Source organism: Varroa destructor, unplaced genomic scaffold (genome assembly GCF_002443255.2).
Source record: "Varroa destructor unplaced genomic scaffold, Vdes_3.0 BEIS01000001.1, whole genome shotgun sequence".
NCBI lineage: Eukaryota > Metazoa > Arthropoda > Arachnida > Mesostigmata > Varroidae > Varroa > Varroa destructor.
In genome coordinates, this window is record NW_019211454.1 from 20,877,032 (window position 1) to 20,895,798 (window position 18,767).

General features: G+C 39.0%; 1 protein-coding gene across 13 annotated transcripts in view; it reads left to right on the forward strand.

Moving 5' to 3' along the window:
• The first annotated feature begins 532 nt into the window (after positions 1–532).
• The window catches only part of AQP (aquaporin), a 33,836-nt gene continuing 15,601 nt past the window's right edge, over positions 533–18,767 (forward strand). For 6 of the 13 annotated variants that reach the window (XR_015318982.1, XR_015318983.1, XR_015318984.1 and 3 more), the window contains exons 1-6: positions 9,536–9,890; positions 11,369–11,587; positions 13,127–13,361; positions 13,931–14,012; positions 14,564–14,702; positions 15,782–15,950. Coding sequence is in view for 3 of the 13 variants with exons in the window: in XM_086977242.1 (XP_086833368.1) it covers positions 11,401–11,587; positions 13,127–13,361; positions 13,931–14,012; positions 14,564–14,702; positions 15,782–15,950 (812 nt within the window). In the remaining 10 variants the exon portion in view is untranslated. The other 7 variants (XR_015318986.1, XM_086977243.1, XM_022811295.2 and 4 more) reach the window with 7 other exon arrangements.

Sequence of the window (18,767 nt, forward strand, 5' to 3'; positions counted from 1 at the left end):
AACGATGTGTGCTCTTAATTTCGGTCAACAAAGTACATATACATATATATATTATTCGTTCACAACGAAAGCATTGAACAACGGGTAATTCTAGCTGTTACACAAGAATCTTCAGCCCTCGTGATTATGACTCGGTGACTCTATTCAATAACTGGATGGCTTTGTTTCGATATACTCAATAACGAACGGATAGGCGCATGCCCATTAATAGATAGCCCGCCAAAACGTGTCCAAGCGCATCCCGAACCCCTTGCTGTGTACGTCTACCTTCTTTAGATTGTCCCAGAGCAGTTATTGGTTATAGTTTTCTTTTACAGTAGTACCTTGGCGTACCACACACTAAAAGAGCAAATGTTATTTAATTTATAATAAAGTCGTATGATTTGGTTTTCAAACTAATTTATTAGTTTAAGTCTTTTTTTTTTCTATATGGGAGCTTAATTTGCTTATTGCACCGTCCCAGTTGCTCCAGTGCAATAAAATTGGCCGTTTGGGACAGGAGAGAGCGTTTGCTTCAGCTATATCCCTTTCCCACCGAAGGTCACACGCACCACCCGCCAGTGAATGTTCTCCATGCTGCATCTACTCCCAGTTCGGATTCGATCAAACCGCCCTAGCAAGCACAGGAAAATCTATTGGATGTCACGCTTTGACGGGTGGTCGCATGGAGATACTGTCGTTCGTTTTTCACTAGCGGGCAAAGTTTTTTCAGTCGTCCGCCGCATGTCAAAAATTCGACAGGAAAAGATAGTGCGATGGGGTAGCATGCTTTCCGTCTGAGGTAATGTCAAACGCAACAATGTAGCCTCTCTGCAGAACGACAATAATCGCAGCTTTCTCATAAATGAAAAATAGCAGAACTCTGCATTGAAGTCAAATATCAACTACACAACAAAGAGCATTGTGGATTCACGTGGAGTCACGAGAAATGGCCGTACGTGTCGTTATCGTTTAGGCAAACCTTATCAGGTAAGCCATCTTTTATTTCCAAGATCTTTACTACTTATTGATTAAAAGTGAAATGTTTAATTAAACATTTAATTAAAGTTAAACAGGAGCGATTGCATTTAACACATAGACCTACAGTGCATTGATCGCAGCGCTATCTCCTTGACAGCTAGTCATCCATTAAAAAGCTTTAAGTCACGGCACTTTTATGGAAAAAGCGACAAGTCTCGATAAAAACAAAGCTTAGCAAAGTTAAAACAAAGCTATTTTTGGTCTTTTTCCTCGTTCGTAATATAAATGCGGGAAAGAATAGCTCCACGCACCAATCTTTGGTTCTTTACTGTTTCGTCTTATTAACATGCTTACCTATACCTTATATTCTACTTATTACTTATACCTTTCCTACTTATAATTCAAATGACTTGCGATAAATATAAACAAAGTGTATATTGATACCTATTGAACGTACCAATGGGCCACATCTCAGTCGTGTTCGAACAAATGAACAAGAAAGAAACTGGGAAAGTGGTAATAATTACAGAAATACGTTTATTAAGCTATTTGACAATCAAACTGCGTAAATCTCTATTCGGAAATTTTCCATCGCATTCAAAAAAAGGTCTCGAAAATCGCAGTAAATTCAATCGTACACAACAGAGAAATACATATTTCCTTAGACCTAGCTTACCGAGTCTTATCAAGCGTATATTCCTATTTTCCATCTAGTCTGACCCTCTATAGCATTCTGTTAAGTTCATTCGATACAGTCACATATATTTTAATAGTCAATTTAATGAAATCCTAATGTAACTGATAAAACAGAACAAAGCCATGAACTTCTGTCGATTAAGTCAAATGCTTACGCTTAAATAGTTACGTTTTATTTATTTATTTATTTTTTATATATTTATAGCAGGAACGACACTTGGCTATTATGTGACGCATAGAAAAGATATCGTCTTGTTGGCTAGCGCGCGCCTTTTCAAATGAATATTATTATTATGCATAAAATCAACTGTAGTTACATAGGCCTGCGCGTTTAGTTAACGTTACCTCAAAATACTAACTGCAAAATAAAGTAAAAATAAACAATTCCAAGAAATGTATTTTGTAGAAACTAAATAACTGTTCTTGTTCGCGTAAAATTCACAGTGTGTTATGTCGATCTCTTTATAAATATAGTAGACTCATAATCTAGGAGGCGATATCTCAGCGTAACTTATCGAGATGTATATATCCGGAACTATGGTGATCGTGACAAAAATTTCACGTTAAATTGGACGTAGAATGTTCCATATAGAAATATACTAACAAAAGTCAGTATTCAAGGTACTAGATCGTGTTTGGATATTTTCAATATGGCCAGTTTTTATATTGATTTTTTGATTCAATAACAATAGTATACAATGTCTATAGTTTCCGCAACTAATACTGGATAAAGCCTGAGTACCGCTTGTTAAACTGCACATCCATTACTCTGATGCAATATGACGCGTCATCGTGCTTCTCATTCATAAATTCAAGAAGTTAGCAATGTACAGCTTGATAAGGTACACCGAACTATAGAGCATAGTAAATCACCTTTGCTGATTTTGATCGGAATTTTCAGTTTTTTGTTCACTACTGTAAAGATCTAGAAAAAAGCTACACCGTACGTATTCTATAGTTATATTAATGCTTTATTATATTAGATAAAAAGTTCGTTGAAAAGTTGTCGTCATGACTTACCTGCTGAAGGAAGCAACATTTACGCCACTACGTACCTATTCTTTTGCATTCTAAGGAATACAGCGGTTTCGATTTTTTTTTTTATTGCCAAATACACACATGAGCACTTGTTCGGGAAAGCAGCGCTTGACAAAACTTACTTTTTCTCGTCGTTACAGCATGCTCTTTGTAGTATGTGAGCCGCCATATCTATTAATTCTTATTAGATCGGGTGTTCACGGATAGACAGTGTCTCTCTAAAAACCATGCACGCAACCACATGCAAAGACGCACTGACAAAGGCTTGAATCGTCTCTGTTCGTTTGCAGCGGACGCCAAGTTAGTTATGACGTATGAAATCACCTTTTCCACAGCTAAGGGCTATTGAATCAAGAGATGCCTACAGAACGCAGTAGGTAATGGTAAGATGTATGATAGCTGATGGATACAGACTTAGGCCACGTGTTTCCCCACGTGTGCTCCGTGTCCGCTTTACAGGTTCGTCCTCGAGCGGAAAGGTCTTTCACGTTGTACGACAAATACGAATCGACATGCTATCAAAGGTGAGCCCATATTTACATCAATAGCTATAGTGCTTGCTTGCACAACGTAATGGTGATTGCAACGTACACGCTTGAAAAGACTGATAAACCATATGTTCCAAACACCATTCTGTCCGTATAGTAAGAGACTTATGAGATTTTCCATTGAATTGTGCACCATTATTTTCTACTTTCTACCATTCGGATGTTAACTATTTTAGAATATGAGATTCCACCAAGTAATCTTCTATTCAAAACTTGTTGAGTTGAGATTTTGAAAAACATCGTGATCTGTAGGTATGGTAATGGCCAGCGTAGACGATCATAAAACACAAGTGCTCCTCTTATATTCAATATGGCTGTTGAACGGTAATTTTTTTCATCACCTAACCCAATTATTGTACACGTTACCCGTAATCAACAAACGAGGACTCATAAATCTATAGTCAAATGCAGGTGTTATTGACGTAGGCTTTTGCTTATAGTATACGTTTCAATATTTGCTTATGCCTGTTTGAACCGATTTTGCGCCCCACTCACTAATGTGGCTGTCTATAATTACTAATAGAAAGCCTATTTTCATTGCAAACTACAACTCAACGCAAAAACGGCTTCGTTTTAAAAAACGTGTGGCACCCATATGCCCAATTGTTTACGTTATCAGCTTGACCAAACTGTGTGGTTGCATACAGTGAACCTAAATGTTAATACTTCTGTAATTTGTCTTCTACAAAAGCTCTTAACTCTTCGTTATTCAACTTCATAAGGGTTCTTCGATCAGGTTCATTTTTGAGCCCAAGAGTTTCTTGGCGAAATTTTTTGATGTAACAGCTAACGCAGTTTTCAGCAGTAGGACCATTTACCATATGCAGGATGCTCGTGTAATCCCAAGATGGAACCCATATTCATAAACCATTACAATTTTTAAATATTCAATGGCTCTGTACAAATTGTCTGCTAAAAATCTGAACGACTTAATTCGAGCTGGTCTTAAATTTTTAAGAAAATAGGCCGTGTCAATCTGTCTGCTAAATAAGAATCAAACAACTCTGTTCAAAAACCTCCATCCATACTGCAGAATCTTAGAACGATGTAACAACGAGACCAAAGGTGCGTAATTAGAGTCTATTTGGCGACCTGACCAGGCTAACTTGCCCTTAGCGGCAGTGGTATACGCGTAACATGGATTCGTATCAAATCCTGTTAACAGAACTTCGAAAGGATACGATGTGAGTGGGATAACTATCTGTGTTGGTCGTAACTGAATCTGAACTGGTTCTAACATAAATGCATCACATTAGCTTGATTAACCCAGTAAGAGAAGAGAGCGGCACAGAGCTCGCGGGTCGGACGAGCTCTCAAATACTTGAAAATCAGGCTAAATGACTATAAGAAGAAAAATTCCGGCGATGCCAGTACGACACATTTCATAATGATGGACTTTCTCGAGGATCTCACAGGCAGATTCCGAAACCACACAGTCTGACTACCGAGAATCATTCTTTAATACTTTAATAGATGCGAACCATAACTCGCCATAACTATTTACAAGGCCCAGGGCTAAATGATCAATGATAGCTGAAAAACCTGCCTTCAACCACGGTTAACTGTGTGCGCCAAATATATCTAAGTACTTTTTACTGATAAGGGCGTTCGACGAGGTAGCGCAGTGGATAATGTCATTAACTGCTAAACTTAGGAACATGTGTTTGCTTAGATTTGAATCCGGGAATAAACACTGCGTTTTTGCTGAAAGCCAGCTATCTTAAATAATCCTAACGGCTTAAGTACCGAATGAAAACATGAGTGGAAGGCACAAGCCTCCATCCATTGCCATACGCATTGGTCTACAATTTCATGCCCCAGGAACCAGAATCTCTAATCCGCACATTTGAATTATAGTGTACTACCTCCACGTACCACAGGCCTCGCTTGGTTTTCACTCACCATCGGATTTCACTGTTCATATTCATGACATTCCGATTTCTTTTTATCAACATTGGGCCGAGAAACCCGCGTCCCTCTGCACCAGGTCTCCAGACCGATTTCAGGAGTAAAGAATCATATTATATAAACTGATCAAAAATTTACCGCTGGCTCTCCGTACGGTACGCGCCTGGTTACTTTTTCACCAAAAGCAGTCCTTTGCAAATGAGCTCCCGTTCCGTCACTTGCCCACGATGCTTGCGATGATGATGATAGATCACGACCTGACGAGGCTGATTTGCCCTTAACGGCAGTGCTATTCGCGCTCCCGGGTTTGCTCCCGTTCTCTACAGACGAGCTAAAAATCAGCCGAATGCACAGTTGCTGCACGCTCTTCAAGACTCGTAGTTTGGTCACTTACATAAGTTGAGTCAAGCGCGGCTTCCTTTATGCGACAAAATTATTTCAGAGGTGGCTCATCTTTTTGCGACAAACCACATGAAAAGGCTTTTAAAAAAATCTCCTTCCAAAGGGGTCGCCTGAGCATTCCCGTTTCGTAAGAGGAACGGGGAGATTTGAGCTGTTTATGTGCGTTAAACGAGCGCGGCTGTACAATCTGCTGAGCGTCGAGCTCGGATTTAGCGTGTTTTCTACGAAGGACAGCGAAATTGGTAAGTTTCGCTTTCGGCCAGAGCCGAATTAGTTCGTATGGTTCGAGATCAATGGCGGAGGCGCGTAACGCGTGACTGGAATTGCGGTTGTCATGGCAGGGCAGGCTGGGGTGGCCAGCTTCAGTTATGTTGGCATTGTGAGACGTAAAAGCGGTGCTGGCACACATAGAACGATAATCGATCAACCTGCTTGCTCGTCATTCAAAATGTAAAAATAAAAAAATGTAAAAAGTTTTACATTGGTTACGGCACATGAAATAGCCAGTTCTAGATGTTTATTGCGGGGAAGATGGAAGGTTCGCGTTCTATAAAATCACACTTATATCTGAGTGTTGACTTAATAAGATCGGCTGTGTAATATCGGATGCATGCCGACGTGGCATTGTGCGTCGGCTGATTGCGTACTATTATATTGTACAGGAGGGTACGTGCTGGCATGTTCGTACATCCATGGCTGTGACGCGTGCTTGCGTGAGAAAGAAGCTATAACTGAAAAAGTTGAGTGCCCGTGCTGCACAGCGACGCGAACGGCCACGATAACTACGTCTACTGTTTCAATAACACCATGGAAGGCTCGTTATTGTGGGCCTGTTGCCTCGAACACGTTACGCGTTATTACGGCGGCAAAAACTGGTAGTTATGACAGCGGGTGGTCCGCTTTGAGAGAGATGGAATCCTGCGCCACATACGTGCTAATAGATCATCCAGACGACCTGAGCTATATAGCTTGAAGGGCTAAACCCATTGAGTTGCGTCGGATATCGACCGCCGTACCATAACATCTCGCCGAAGCCATAAAATCCCGCATAAGCTCTACGGAGTGGTAACAGATGTAAATTACATTAGATGATTTTAGCGCAGAGCAAGCGAGTATTAAGCACTTGTCACCGCGGGCCAAAAACATTCATTGAAAAAAACATTGCAAGATCTAGCACGAAAAGCGACGGCCGACTGATAAATTTTAGTCATTTTTTAAATGCGCAGTAAATGTGCTGGTAGTCATGCCTAAGAGGATAAGACACATAGGGCAGATAGGAGATTAATATCACATTGTTTCCTGTTTTAGAGGTACCCGAATTAAGAATAAAAAGCTGATCAAGGTGTTAGACAAACAGGACGGGAATAACAGAAAAATACAAAGTAAATGAAAATTATGACAAAAAAACACAGGTGAGACTAAAAAGGCGCGCAAAAATAAATTTCTGACAATTTCAAGCTGCGTGCGTCGGCATAGTTTGGTGTATTTTATGCGCAGTTTCCTTCGACATCTTACTAGAGATGTTTCTCGAATTTGAAGATTTTTGTGATTGTTTCACTATGGTTCTCGTATCAATAAGTCCAATTCAATTCGCTCTGACTGTTGGTTCTATGATATACAGACCAATAGATCCTGATTCAAAATGATTATCTATTTGATTCAAGTAAAATTTGCATGAGATTTGAATATATAGAACGTGTACGGTAGTTTTGACCGTACACGTTCTATATATTCAAACATATATATAAGTTGACCCCAGAATTAGAAAAACGTACCATACTAGGTACGGAAAAAAGCTAAAGGGTAAATTATCAATAAATTTTCTATTTATAGAAAAATCTACGTAAGTAAATAGTGAATCCTCTCGATATGGATTGTTAATTCGTGCTGAAAGACGCAATCGAGTGAAACCATAGTGTCTGGTGGTGTACACAGTTTAAACGAATTGTAACCAATTAATGGGGCAGATTTCTAAATAATTCTAAGTTATTAGTCCGATAGAAAACGAGTGACCTTTTAAGAAAATGTTTACATTAGAAAATATGCCAGGATGCTTGTCGGATATGAAGGTGCAAATAAATAGTCGTGCAACTTGTTGGCAAGTATAATTATGATTATAAGAGATCTTGAAAGTAGTTCACGTTTTCTTCATGGTGAGAAGATCTGAAAGCCATTTCATGTCGAAACTATTTTTGTCGTTGAAAGCGTTCGACCTATTTCGGAGATCTTGGCATATCTTTAATGTCGATTATCGCAAACTATATTCATCTATAAACCCTCAATAACGCGAAAAAGTAGGGGTCGCTTATTCGAATTTAGAAAATGTTGAACGCGTTCGAAATGTATTGAAAATGTACTCTCGTCGTAGTAGTAGTAGTATAAGCATAAGTATCTGACAGGTGTACAGAAACCGAAAGCTGAATTTGGCAGAAACGTACCCGCCAGTAAAGTAAATTAACAAACACTTAATTCGCAGCAGTATTAATTATTTTGTTCAAGCACAGGAAGATCCTTCTAACCAAAAAAGAAGCCAATAAAGGGAGACATTTCCCACAAAGAACGAAAAAATGTGTCTCGCAGTTCCTGTGTAATTGAGCAAGTTCTACTGGAAGTTTTAAAGAAAAAGCCAGACATCTCAATATCTTCTACAAGCGTATATGACAAACTATATGTGAACGAAATTGCGCATTATATAGAAACAGTCTGTGCACTGCACTCAGTCTGCGCTCGTTGATGGGTAGAATAGTTCCGGTGTTAATCGATGTGAACGCTGGTACACTTTATCTCAGTTCTTTTTCCGGTGCTAAAAACGTGATTTTACAGACAACGCGCTAACCCATAAAAAACAGTAGTGAGTAAGAAAATACCACCCAATCATCATCAAACTAAATTATGATAAAAACCACAACGATGATCCTGTAGAGACTTAAAGGAACGACATTTACAATCAGGTACCTGCGATTTATTCGGCCGTAATTTATTTTAAATTCTAAAAACTAAACCTTCGAGGGTCAGAGCGCAAATGTTCGACGATGGAGGAAGGGAACCGCAGTTAATCTCTCCCCTGTGAGTTGTTGTGATAGCAGCGCCATGGTACGTCTGGGTCAGGGAAGCCACACACCAAAAGCGCCTCCAAAGGTCACAACGTGAGAACAGAGGCAGTATCCTTTCTGAAAGACAAGTGTCTACCGATTACCGTAAACAGTAGTCCTCCTATGATACATTAGACGTTATTGGAAGTGGCGTAATTCCCCTACCGAAACGAATACTGGGAGTTGATGATAGCTTTCACTTTCTACCGAACCGAGGCGTCGTTTCCAGTTGCCAGCACCTCCAACACCACAATAATTCGACATCATTCGAGAGCGACGCCTTACTAAGAAGTCGTTTAAATTTCTCGTAAGCATGCAACCCTCTGGACGCATGCAAAGATAGGTTACCAAGGTATCTTAAGTCAGAACTGTGTACTTTTACTTATTAGTTATGTAGGCAGATATGGTTCATGTTGTTCTTAGTAGAACACTTCAGTTAAGATCCTATATTTCAATATATCTGCAAGTATTTATTTTTACATAGCCAATTTGATCAGGATGCATAGTTGGTCAACTTAAAGCTGACTTACCGACTAATTCAGACCTAATGTTACACGCAGTGACATCATTGACTATGGCCCATGGCACGTTTGCCATGCGCTAAGGGATCCTCGCCAGTACTTTGCTTGGGCGCACTGTGACAGCTATAAGGTTAGACCTAACGAACCTAGCCTAGCGGGCTATAACACGATAGAAGTCTGCGTGCATCGACAAAACTGCGTAGTATGATGCGATTTTAGCTGAGAGAGTTGTTGAGAACCTGCCGCTAGCTGCTATGTCAGTGCTGCTAATTCAGAGTCTTCGTGGCCGTCTAAGAAGTCGATAGCTTCTGTCAGCTATTTATAACAAGAGTACATAAAGCACTTCTCTCAGATTTTATCCATGGTGAGCAGAGACGCGTACTAGGTACCGCAAGATAATACCATAAACGATGGTCCGGTACGATTAGTAATTGCCGCGTTTCCTAGGGCTAGCACTTTGTGACAGTAGGAGAGACACAGGTCTCTGGTGAAAACACCGAACGGTTGTGCTTCCAGTTTTCGATATTTTCAACGTCTTCGAGACGCGTCTCAAAGCTAAGGCCGTTTGTTGGTGCGACAATTTGATATACCTGTGCAGAAGAGGCAAAAAATTAAATTAAAATACCCAGCCAAATACAACGAACATTTCCGATGTGCTTCGTTTGATACTTCATCTACCTTCACTATAGCTTGTGTCGTTGCGCATACAAGCAGCCGTATTCTAGGTAACTACCTATCCAGATTTAGATCCATTATTTAGTTCATTGTTTTATACTCATCTGCATTAGCGACAAGGTTTCGCAGTAAAAATTGCCATCGTTACAAATTCTAGTGTTGAAATGTTCCGTGCCTGATTCCTATGTATTGTTCTTCGGAATGATAAACAACATGGTTCTTCAACAATTTAGATCACATCCATGCATATTCTTCCAACACAACAGTGCTGACCTTTTAGCTCATCAGATGACAAAAAAGTTCAACTATCTGTAGTCTGTTTAGTATAGTCTTCTTCTGTGCAACTTCCTGGTTTATCCTGGATTTATATGCGTCTACTGTGCAGTGTAGAGTTTAGCTTAAGAGTGCATTGGTTTTCTGGCCATCTTTAGGGAAGCTTCGACAACACAATGCGTTACCCTCATAGAGATAAAAGCCTTGGTGCCTTATGAAGGCGATTTTTGAGATCGAATGAAAGCTGTGCGCTGAATATGCACATTTGTTGCTGGTAGCCAGCTACAATAATGCCTGGACATGCATAAAGGAATAGAGGTAAACAAAAAAATCCAGGCATATTTAGCCCCAGTGTCTACTTATTTGAATAATAATAAACAGTATTGGCGTTATTTTTCTATCAAATTATTTTTAGAGGGCTAACTCCGACCCGGCACTGGTTTACGCAAAAAGTTTCTCATTTTAATTGTTTACAATAATATATTATACCTACGAGTTTGTTTTTAATTTATTATGTAGATTATGATGTTCAAAAAGTGACTGATTTGCTATTCTATTGTTTAATGTGTCTAATTCCCGCGAGGTTGCCACAGCTTCTGGTCTACCGCCAACGGAACAGCGAGCGATTCAGTTTTATTAGGGTACATTATGTTTTACTGGACCATCCATTGCAAAGGTATAATTAGAGTCCGGTTTTATGGAGTTTATCTCTCAGCTCGTTTCACGGATCGCTTCAGAAACAAAAAAAAATTTCTCTAGCTAAATTCAGCTCATTGTATAGTTTAACTTCACTAACTCTGTTTAAATAATAATTGAGACTCGACTACCTTTCATCCTCTACGAAGAATAATTAGATTGCTTTGTGTGTAAACTTACTTGATTTGTACCTTTTCGTTTGAACGATTTATCTTGATGAAACAATTTTAATGCTACCATTGAACTAAAAATATTGAGATATGAATTAGGTGTGAAAGCTCCAATTGTGCGTCATCTTTATGTTACCCTTTACAAAAGTTATATAGATATTTTATATATATATAAAAAAATATAGACAGTTCAATCAAAGTATCGCAGATTATGGTGATTAAAGGCTTTTCAATGACCTATGGAATTTTTGGCTTTTAACTTAACTGGAGGCTTCTGATAGGAACTGCAATCCCTGAAGCCTTTGAAATTTTCGATTGAACGCTGAATATACTTAATAAAACCATAATAATGGGTTAACTTACTGTTTTGACTGTTTTTTCTCGTAAAGGCATTCTTTCCGCTTGCTTTACCTGACGAGCAATGGACACGGTGTGGTGGCTCCTGGAGGAGTCAACTCCATACGGGGTACTTTTTTTCAACAATGTCATATTCTCTTTGCTACGTAACATTGAATTATTCGTTGTCAAGGAACGCTTCGTTAGAACTCGCGTTATGCTTCAAGAGTTCACTGCAACATTGGAACTCTGCGCAGACGTTGCAGAATTGGGTAAGTGTTTGTTAATTTAGAATCTGGAACCGTCAAGTTTATGGTTCGAGGCCTTCACGAGGCCTAGTACTGATGCCAAAAAACCATTCTGTCGTTTATAGAATTAGTTAATACGTTACTCGGGAAGCTGTTAATTCGTAACGCTCGAACTATGCAGTTACAAAGAGGCCTGCACGCTTCAATAGCTGGTACAATCTAAATGAAAATTTTGACCACACAATATATCAAGGTACATCTTCAAAATTTTAAATATTTTCATGAATATAAGATTCAATACATCGTTACATTACTTTGAAGCTATGGTCTTCGAAGCATCACAAAACCTGAAAAACCCTCTTCGTTCTTGATGAAAACTAGCATCACAGTTTCTAAGTGGGGTAAATAAAACGGTGTTGTTTATTTAAGAGCAAGTCCGGTGTTTTCTATTAGGAATAGGTAGATTCATACCATTGTCGTGATACAGCAAAAGTTTACACCGAAGCTAGTATAATGGATGCGTTACAATATAGTACACCAGTACTAGTTTAATGAAAAAATCATTAAAAAAACATAGAACTAGCTGTGCGACACCCGCTTCGCATTCAAAAATAAGGGGCATGAAAAATTATTGACCATGAACTGGCTGTTACATTTTCACAGTACAATACGTTTGTTTTGCCATTATTTTTGCTTTCTTAAGCCTATTATCGACTAGGAAAGATGCACAACGCCGAGCGTAGATTGTCAAGGGGTTATCGTTGATGAAATGCACTTTTAGATCTGTCAACCAACGAGTTATATTAAATAAGCCTGAAGACCACAAATGCCACTGGTATTCCTAACTTTGTTTTTCAAAATCCTTCAAAAGCAAAGTCTCATTCAATCGGTATTAGCTCATCTTAGTCTTTTTTTGTATTGTAAAATTACCTTTCGATTTATTAATACCATTTAAATGCACTCAAATTTCAGCAGCGTAGAAATTTGAAATTCGTGTTCTTTTTTTCTTAATAATTCCGCGTTCTTTCCCACTGTATGTAATGGTTCAAACAGTTGCCGATCTTGTCTTTCCGTCCAAAACCCATCCGAGCAATTGGGCCAAAAGAAATAACCTGGCAGAAGACTGTGGCAATTTTTACATTTGCCAATTCGTTGATTTGACAGGTTGACCCACCGCTCTGATGTCCATTCCGTGTATTGTAGAAGAGTTATCTGACGGCTGTGATATTCAGTTAGATCGTATAGTTAGTTGCAAATGCAGATTTGTCAAACGTACAGTTTGCTTTTCCCTAGGTATCGATACCGCTTTTTTATCGTTTAAACTATTACATGCTCTAGGTCAACGGATCACGTGACTATTTTGACCCTCGGTTCTGTATGTATGATGCGTGCATTGGCTTAAACAGAAAGCCTTGTATCTATGCAGCTCGCCCGAGCGAAGCACGTATCTACGGTTAGACCGATTGCTTGATTCGTAAGAAACCACCTTCGCATGTTTTATATTTACCTTTTGGTTTTCCGAGTACGTTATATTCTGATACAATGGCGTATAGCTTTGTTTAGTTGCTGCTTCGCTCGTGGTTGGATATGGATTGAGTTTAGGTATCGTATACGAACGGCACGGGATGATTGCATACACCATCTTCTTACTACTGTGGTGTCTCTGGTGGGGCAAACACTTTGGAGATGCGGAAGCGTGCCCGAACGGTCCTGTAGAAGATTTACTCTTTGGCTATGGAGCTGGAGACTATAAACCACGAATACTCGGTCAGATTCTCGGAGCCGTCGCAGCCGGAACGTAAGTCAATGTGTCCACTCTCCACCCCGATCCATCAGGCCTATTTATATTGCAAAAAAAGTTTATAAAAATCAACAAGCTGATACCAACAATCTAGAAGTAGGTGCCTAGCTTAATGGTAATTAAAATTTGCGGTACCTAAGCGCTTCGTGTGCATATATATGATATATAGAAGTTCGGAGAAAGGTTTTCACAGACGCTAAATCGCACTACGATTTTCGTCGTTCTAAAGGGAGGTCTCATATGTAATGCCATTATTATATGTAATCTATAGCAAATGGAACAGATCTGTTAAAACCACATTTTTTTGAGATCCATAGCACACACCTGAAGCATAAGAAAATGGGTTACTACGCCGATAGCGCCTTCGATAGAAAAAATTATGGATCTAGTTCCAAATCCGCGCTAATCAGTGACACGTGTGGAAGGGCTCATCATGAAACACACATAGATTTCACTGTGAACTTTGTTTGCTTAAGAAGCCATTAACATAAGAATGAGCCTCATCGCATAATTTCGTTCTGTGACAATGTATTACTATATTACAAAATATCTGTGTTCATTTTTAGATACATCCAACAGATCTGGGGTCTGCATCTGATCGAACAGCATAAAATTATGACCACCGAAGAGTGTCAGAGTAGTCTTATGGTACGTATGATTATTATTATTGAATTTCAATAACAGTTTACCCATTTCTTTCTCCGAGTTCTTGGAGATATACTTTTCGCAGTAGTAGCAATAGTACGGCCATCGCTGAACCTAACATATCCTGGAAGTAAAACCAAAGTCATTACTATTATTCCAATAAATTTGTATTTAAAATCTAACTAACAACGCTTCTTTGATCGCATACGCCTACACAACTGATTTCTGCTTAACATCGCTTATTGGTTGTGTGAACAGAGATTCTTCGATGTTCCCTCAATTTAGGTAGAAGCATCAGTGAACATCAGCTAACGCGCTAGTGTACATATTGAGGACGTCTTCCGCGAGCAGTCCTCACCGCGCTACTACGTTGTGCGAAGTATACCGTATTTTCATTTAGAACTCCTTCCAATTTTTCAAGACGGACCTACCTGAGTGAATGCTCACATTCCTTAGCTGCAGCTTTCGGTTGGACCAATATGTTTAACGTATCGTAGCCGCATTCAAAATAATTATAGTTTAATGTTGTTTAACTGTGTTTGTTATTTTCGCAGACGACCATTGGCTGGGGTTTTCTGATGGAGGCGTCTCTATCCTGTGTGTCGCGCTTTTTCGTCCTGCGCTCTCTATATTGGACTGAAAAAACCTCGTTATGGATCAACTCAGTTGTGACTGTTATCCTTTGTCTCGTCGGTACGTTTGCCTCTACATTAGGAAATAGTGACTCTCGGTAATCGTACGCGTCAGGATGTTACGCTTATCTTGCAATTGAAAGGACGCTTTCATTTTATTATTAGAAGCTGGTTCTTTCTCATTCAGTATTAGCTAATAACTGGATGGAGCCGCAGGCTACATCCTACGCCTTTGGTTGATCTAATTCGTTGATATTATACCTAGCCTTTCGTATCCCACATAATATGTTTCATCACTCTGTCTTAACATGGACGAATCTAATTGCTATTACGGCTAGACAAGCGTGATTCTTTTGGTATGTTTCAGCATCGATTGTGCTATACCTTTGCAACTATCCCGTCACAACAGTTCTCTTTTTCTAAGTCAATCAACATTGCCGACACCGTTACATTGGCGCAATTACCCAATTAGTCTATTCGAAGGGTTGATCAATTGCCATTGCCATATAGCGTGCGTCTCGATAATACTTCTAGAGAGTGAGTTCGAATCCAATGAGTCAATTTTTGCCTCATATGTCCATGCAGGTTGGACGCCCGAAACCATCTTTGCCGTGTTCCAAGCTTCCACGCCGTTACACTTACTCCCAGTCTTCCGTTAGAACATAGCTGTGACCTTGATCTGGTATTTTTTTTGCGTTTTTCGCTACCTCTGCTCATCCATCCTAACTCCCGCACGGACATACCTCATTACATTCTAACCATATGAAAACAAATCACAATTACATCCGAAAATTGCCAAATAAATGTAAGAACTCGACGTATTTTTCCGAAATCAAGGTCTGTGCCTATTTGGAAGCGCTGTTCTGGTCATATCGAACGTGGGAACTAGGCGGACGCTATAAGTTAATGTATTTTTATCAAAAAACCGGCTATCATAAGCTTGAACTGGACAACCATCATTTAGGTGTAATCATTGAACTGCCTTCTATCCCGTATGTTACGAAACAAGCATATTTGATATGTCTTCACTGAACGGTTCGGATCAGTCGGATTCAAATACTGGTAACGTGGATATATATATATATATGTATGTATATTGCTCACATTTTATTATCTATTGACATTGGGTCGACTTTGCAGGTCTCAATTCTACTGGTGGATACTTCAACGGTATCTTGGCTTCAGCTCTTATGTTTGGCTGTGGACCTCATGGCTACTTTGAGCATTTTGTTGTATATTGGTTGGGTAACCTCTTGGGCGGATTTTTTGCAAGGTACCTCAACTATAAGCTTGATTGTTTTATAGACAGGTAAGATTTTTGGGTTTCCTAACAAAAACAACTTAAACACTAACCCAAGCTTTGTCCAATGAGCTTGAAATAAATAAATATTAGATTTACTATAAAAGCCGGGTTTCAAAACAAGGCTTTTATAAGGGTCATGCCGTTTTTGTCTGGTAATGCGTAACTCTAACGACGATCTTTGATGACGCATTCGTTTGTGGCCTTACGATAATGATTGCATCATGGACTCTTTTTTAGGATCTGTACACCGGAGACTATCCTAAATTCCGATGAGAAGCCTAAGCAGAAGTAGATCGCATCCTCTTCCTGGCAGATTGAGGGGAGGTCACGCTCAATGTCTTTACCTTGTAAATATCTAGCAGGGGATGTGGAAAACTTGTTAATCCACTTGTTACTATTGTCGCATATAACATTAGGCAAGTGTGATTGAATTTTTGTAGGTCGTTACTTTGTTAGGCGTAAAGCAAGACCTTTTGTGAGAGCTAATAAATTAATTAAAGCAATAAACCTGTTATGATGTCATTTATGTACACTTCTGTAATGTTCGCCTTATTTTCTCAACAGGTCTCTTCTGTCCTTGTTTTTGCTTCTACATTACTTAGAGTGCGCATGGCAATAATGAATGCGTCCAATGTTGCAAAACAACGGTTTATTATCCGAAACTCTTTAATGATGTAAGCTTTAATTTATACAAGGGTTGCTAGAATACACTAGGTAGCTTATGGTAGCACTCATCGGTGAGGGCTGTATTATGTGTGTGCGTCTTTTTTTATTGATTCAAACATTTTTATTACCCATGCATCCGCTATGCCCAGCCAAATTGTTTTCGAAATGGGTACTAATACTAGCCAGCAAGTGAGCTCAAAAAATTTCTTCATAGCGGGAAAGCTGCCACTGCGTTAGTCATGTACTAGAAATCCAGGATACGGATCTGGGCATGCTAGAACAAAATAAGAGATTGTAGAAGCGTCACCATGGTAACTTAGTTTGAAACAATATTTCTTGTACGATGACACTTTCTGTTGTTTACGTTATCTCTGATACGCTGCTTACAATTCAAACAAATTAATTATAAAAGATCTTGTTTCTGTTGATTATAGTCTTTATACAATTTCGAAGTTTTGTCATTTGCTTTTTGCCTACTTAATGCTTTTGGCTATTTTCGCTAGGTGAATAGGCCTCAGAATCATTTCTTAGGCGGGGAATAAAGGAATTTCTCCCACTAACGTTTAGTCCGGATGAGTCTTGCTCGACTGCTTATCTGGGGTTTCTGCAAAAGAGCTATGAAACACCGTAGCAACTACACAATCATCCCATCACCGCAGCGACAATTTTTGCCTCCATTAGCAATAGCTGCATGCTCATTCGTTGTTTGTTGCCATAGCAACGCACTCACAGATACGCATTAGTCACCCAGATTACGCTGCCTATCTCTTTATACAGTAAACGAATGTCACGGGAAAAAAACAGAGTTGGTCCTTTGCAGCTATTAGTATTTGTTGGATACATTAAGATAAGTAAAAATGGGCATAACTTTAAGCCATATCTCTGTTCCTTTTTCACCTTTAAGCTTCCTGGTTTTTTCCTCGTTTTCAAATTTCTTTGCGCGCTCTATTCTTATTATTACTTTAAGATACCTACAATTCCTAGCCTATTGTGGCTCTTTACCTCTGATTCTATTATTATTTTTGTAGTATGTATTTTTCTGCCGACCGACGAAACCTAAGCGGTTAATGCGTATATTCCAATCTGCGTTGTTGTATTCATAAAAGGACAGTCACTTTAGCCAATACTTGTTGCAGATCTCAACGTTGATCAATGAGGTACAAAAGCTGCTGATACGGCTACCCCGTCGCATCATCGAACGTCAGTTAGAGAAACGTCAAATATATATCTAGCCAGGCTCTCTAGGCTGTCTTTGGCGATTACTCCTGTCAGTATAAGGCACCAGGAGAAGATCAAGTCTTGTAGCAGTAATTCTTTCTTCTATCATAAAATCGTTTACCCTTTTTCCCTTTCTTCAAACTTGTATTGTATTTTAATGTAATTAAAATTTTAAATAATAATTTAATTTTAAATAATATAACAGTTTTTATCCACTACTGTTTGAAAAATCTGTCATTACCTCTTGAAACATAGGCTATCTTTAGATCTAGGTATGCAGTAATTCTTATTTCCTCAAGGCTCGTTTGCTTAATAGTTTTTTTATTTGAAGTTAAGTAGAAAGACGCTTATGCCTAATCTTTGTACGTCCCTTACGAAGCTTACGTTGCAATTCTCCAATAGATATAATTTCTTTCATTCGATCATCGATTATTTACTCAAAAATGTTATATGGTATAATCGTTATCGAAAAGGATAATTGTTCTTAATGCACGATTATTTACTTTTTTATTTGGTAACAGAAATGCTATTCCTTTCTTGCAGGCTGCCGGTATGTTTTCCCCGCCGCGCGTTATAATCTTCGTTACCTGTTCGTTGTTAACTCCAAGCTTCCCCGTACACCAATAACGTTTCTATAATTTGATTTGTTTCCATAACAAAGCATGTTTTTTTCTTGTTCTCTTAATACAACCCAAAATCTTGAGCCATTTGTAGACCTACTGCTTTTTAAACTACTTAGTATTCACCTTTTTTACTGCGTGCGGGATTTATGAAGCCGCCAATCTGTATGTCGTCTTATAATAATATTTTGTTTTTTTCCCCTGTTGCCTGTTATCCTGCTTTCGTAGACTTTTCGTACTTATTGTCCTTTTTATTGCTTCCTCTACGCTACCATTCCAGTATCCAATTTTTACGCCTTTTACGTTCCTCATGATAGTT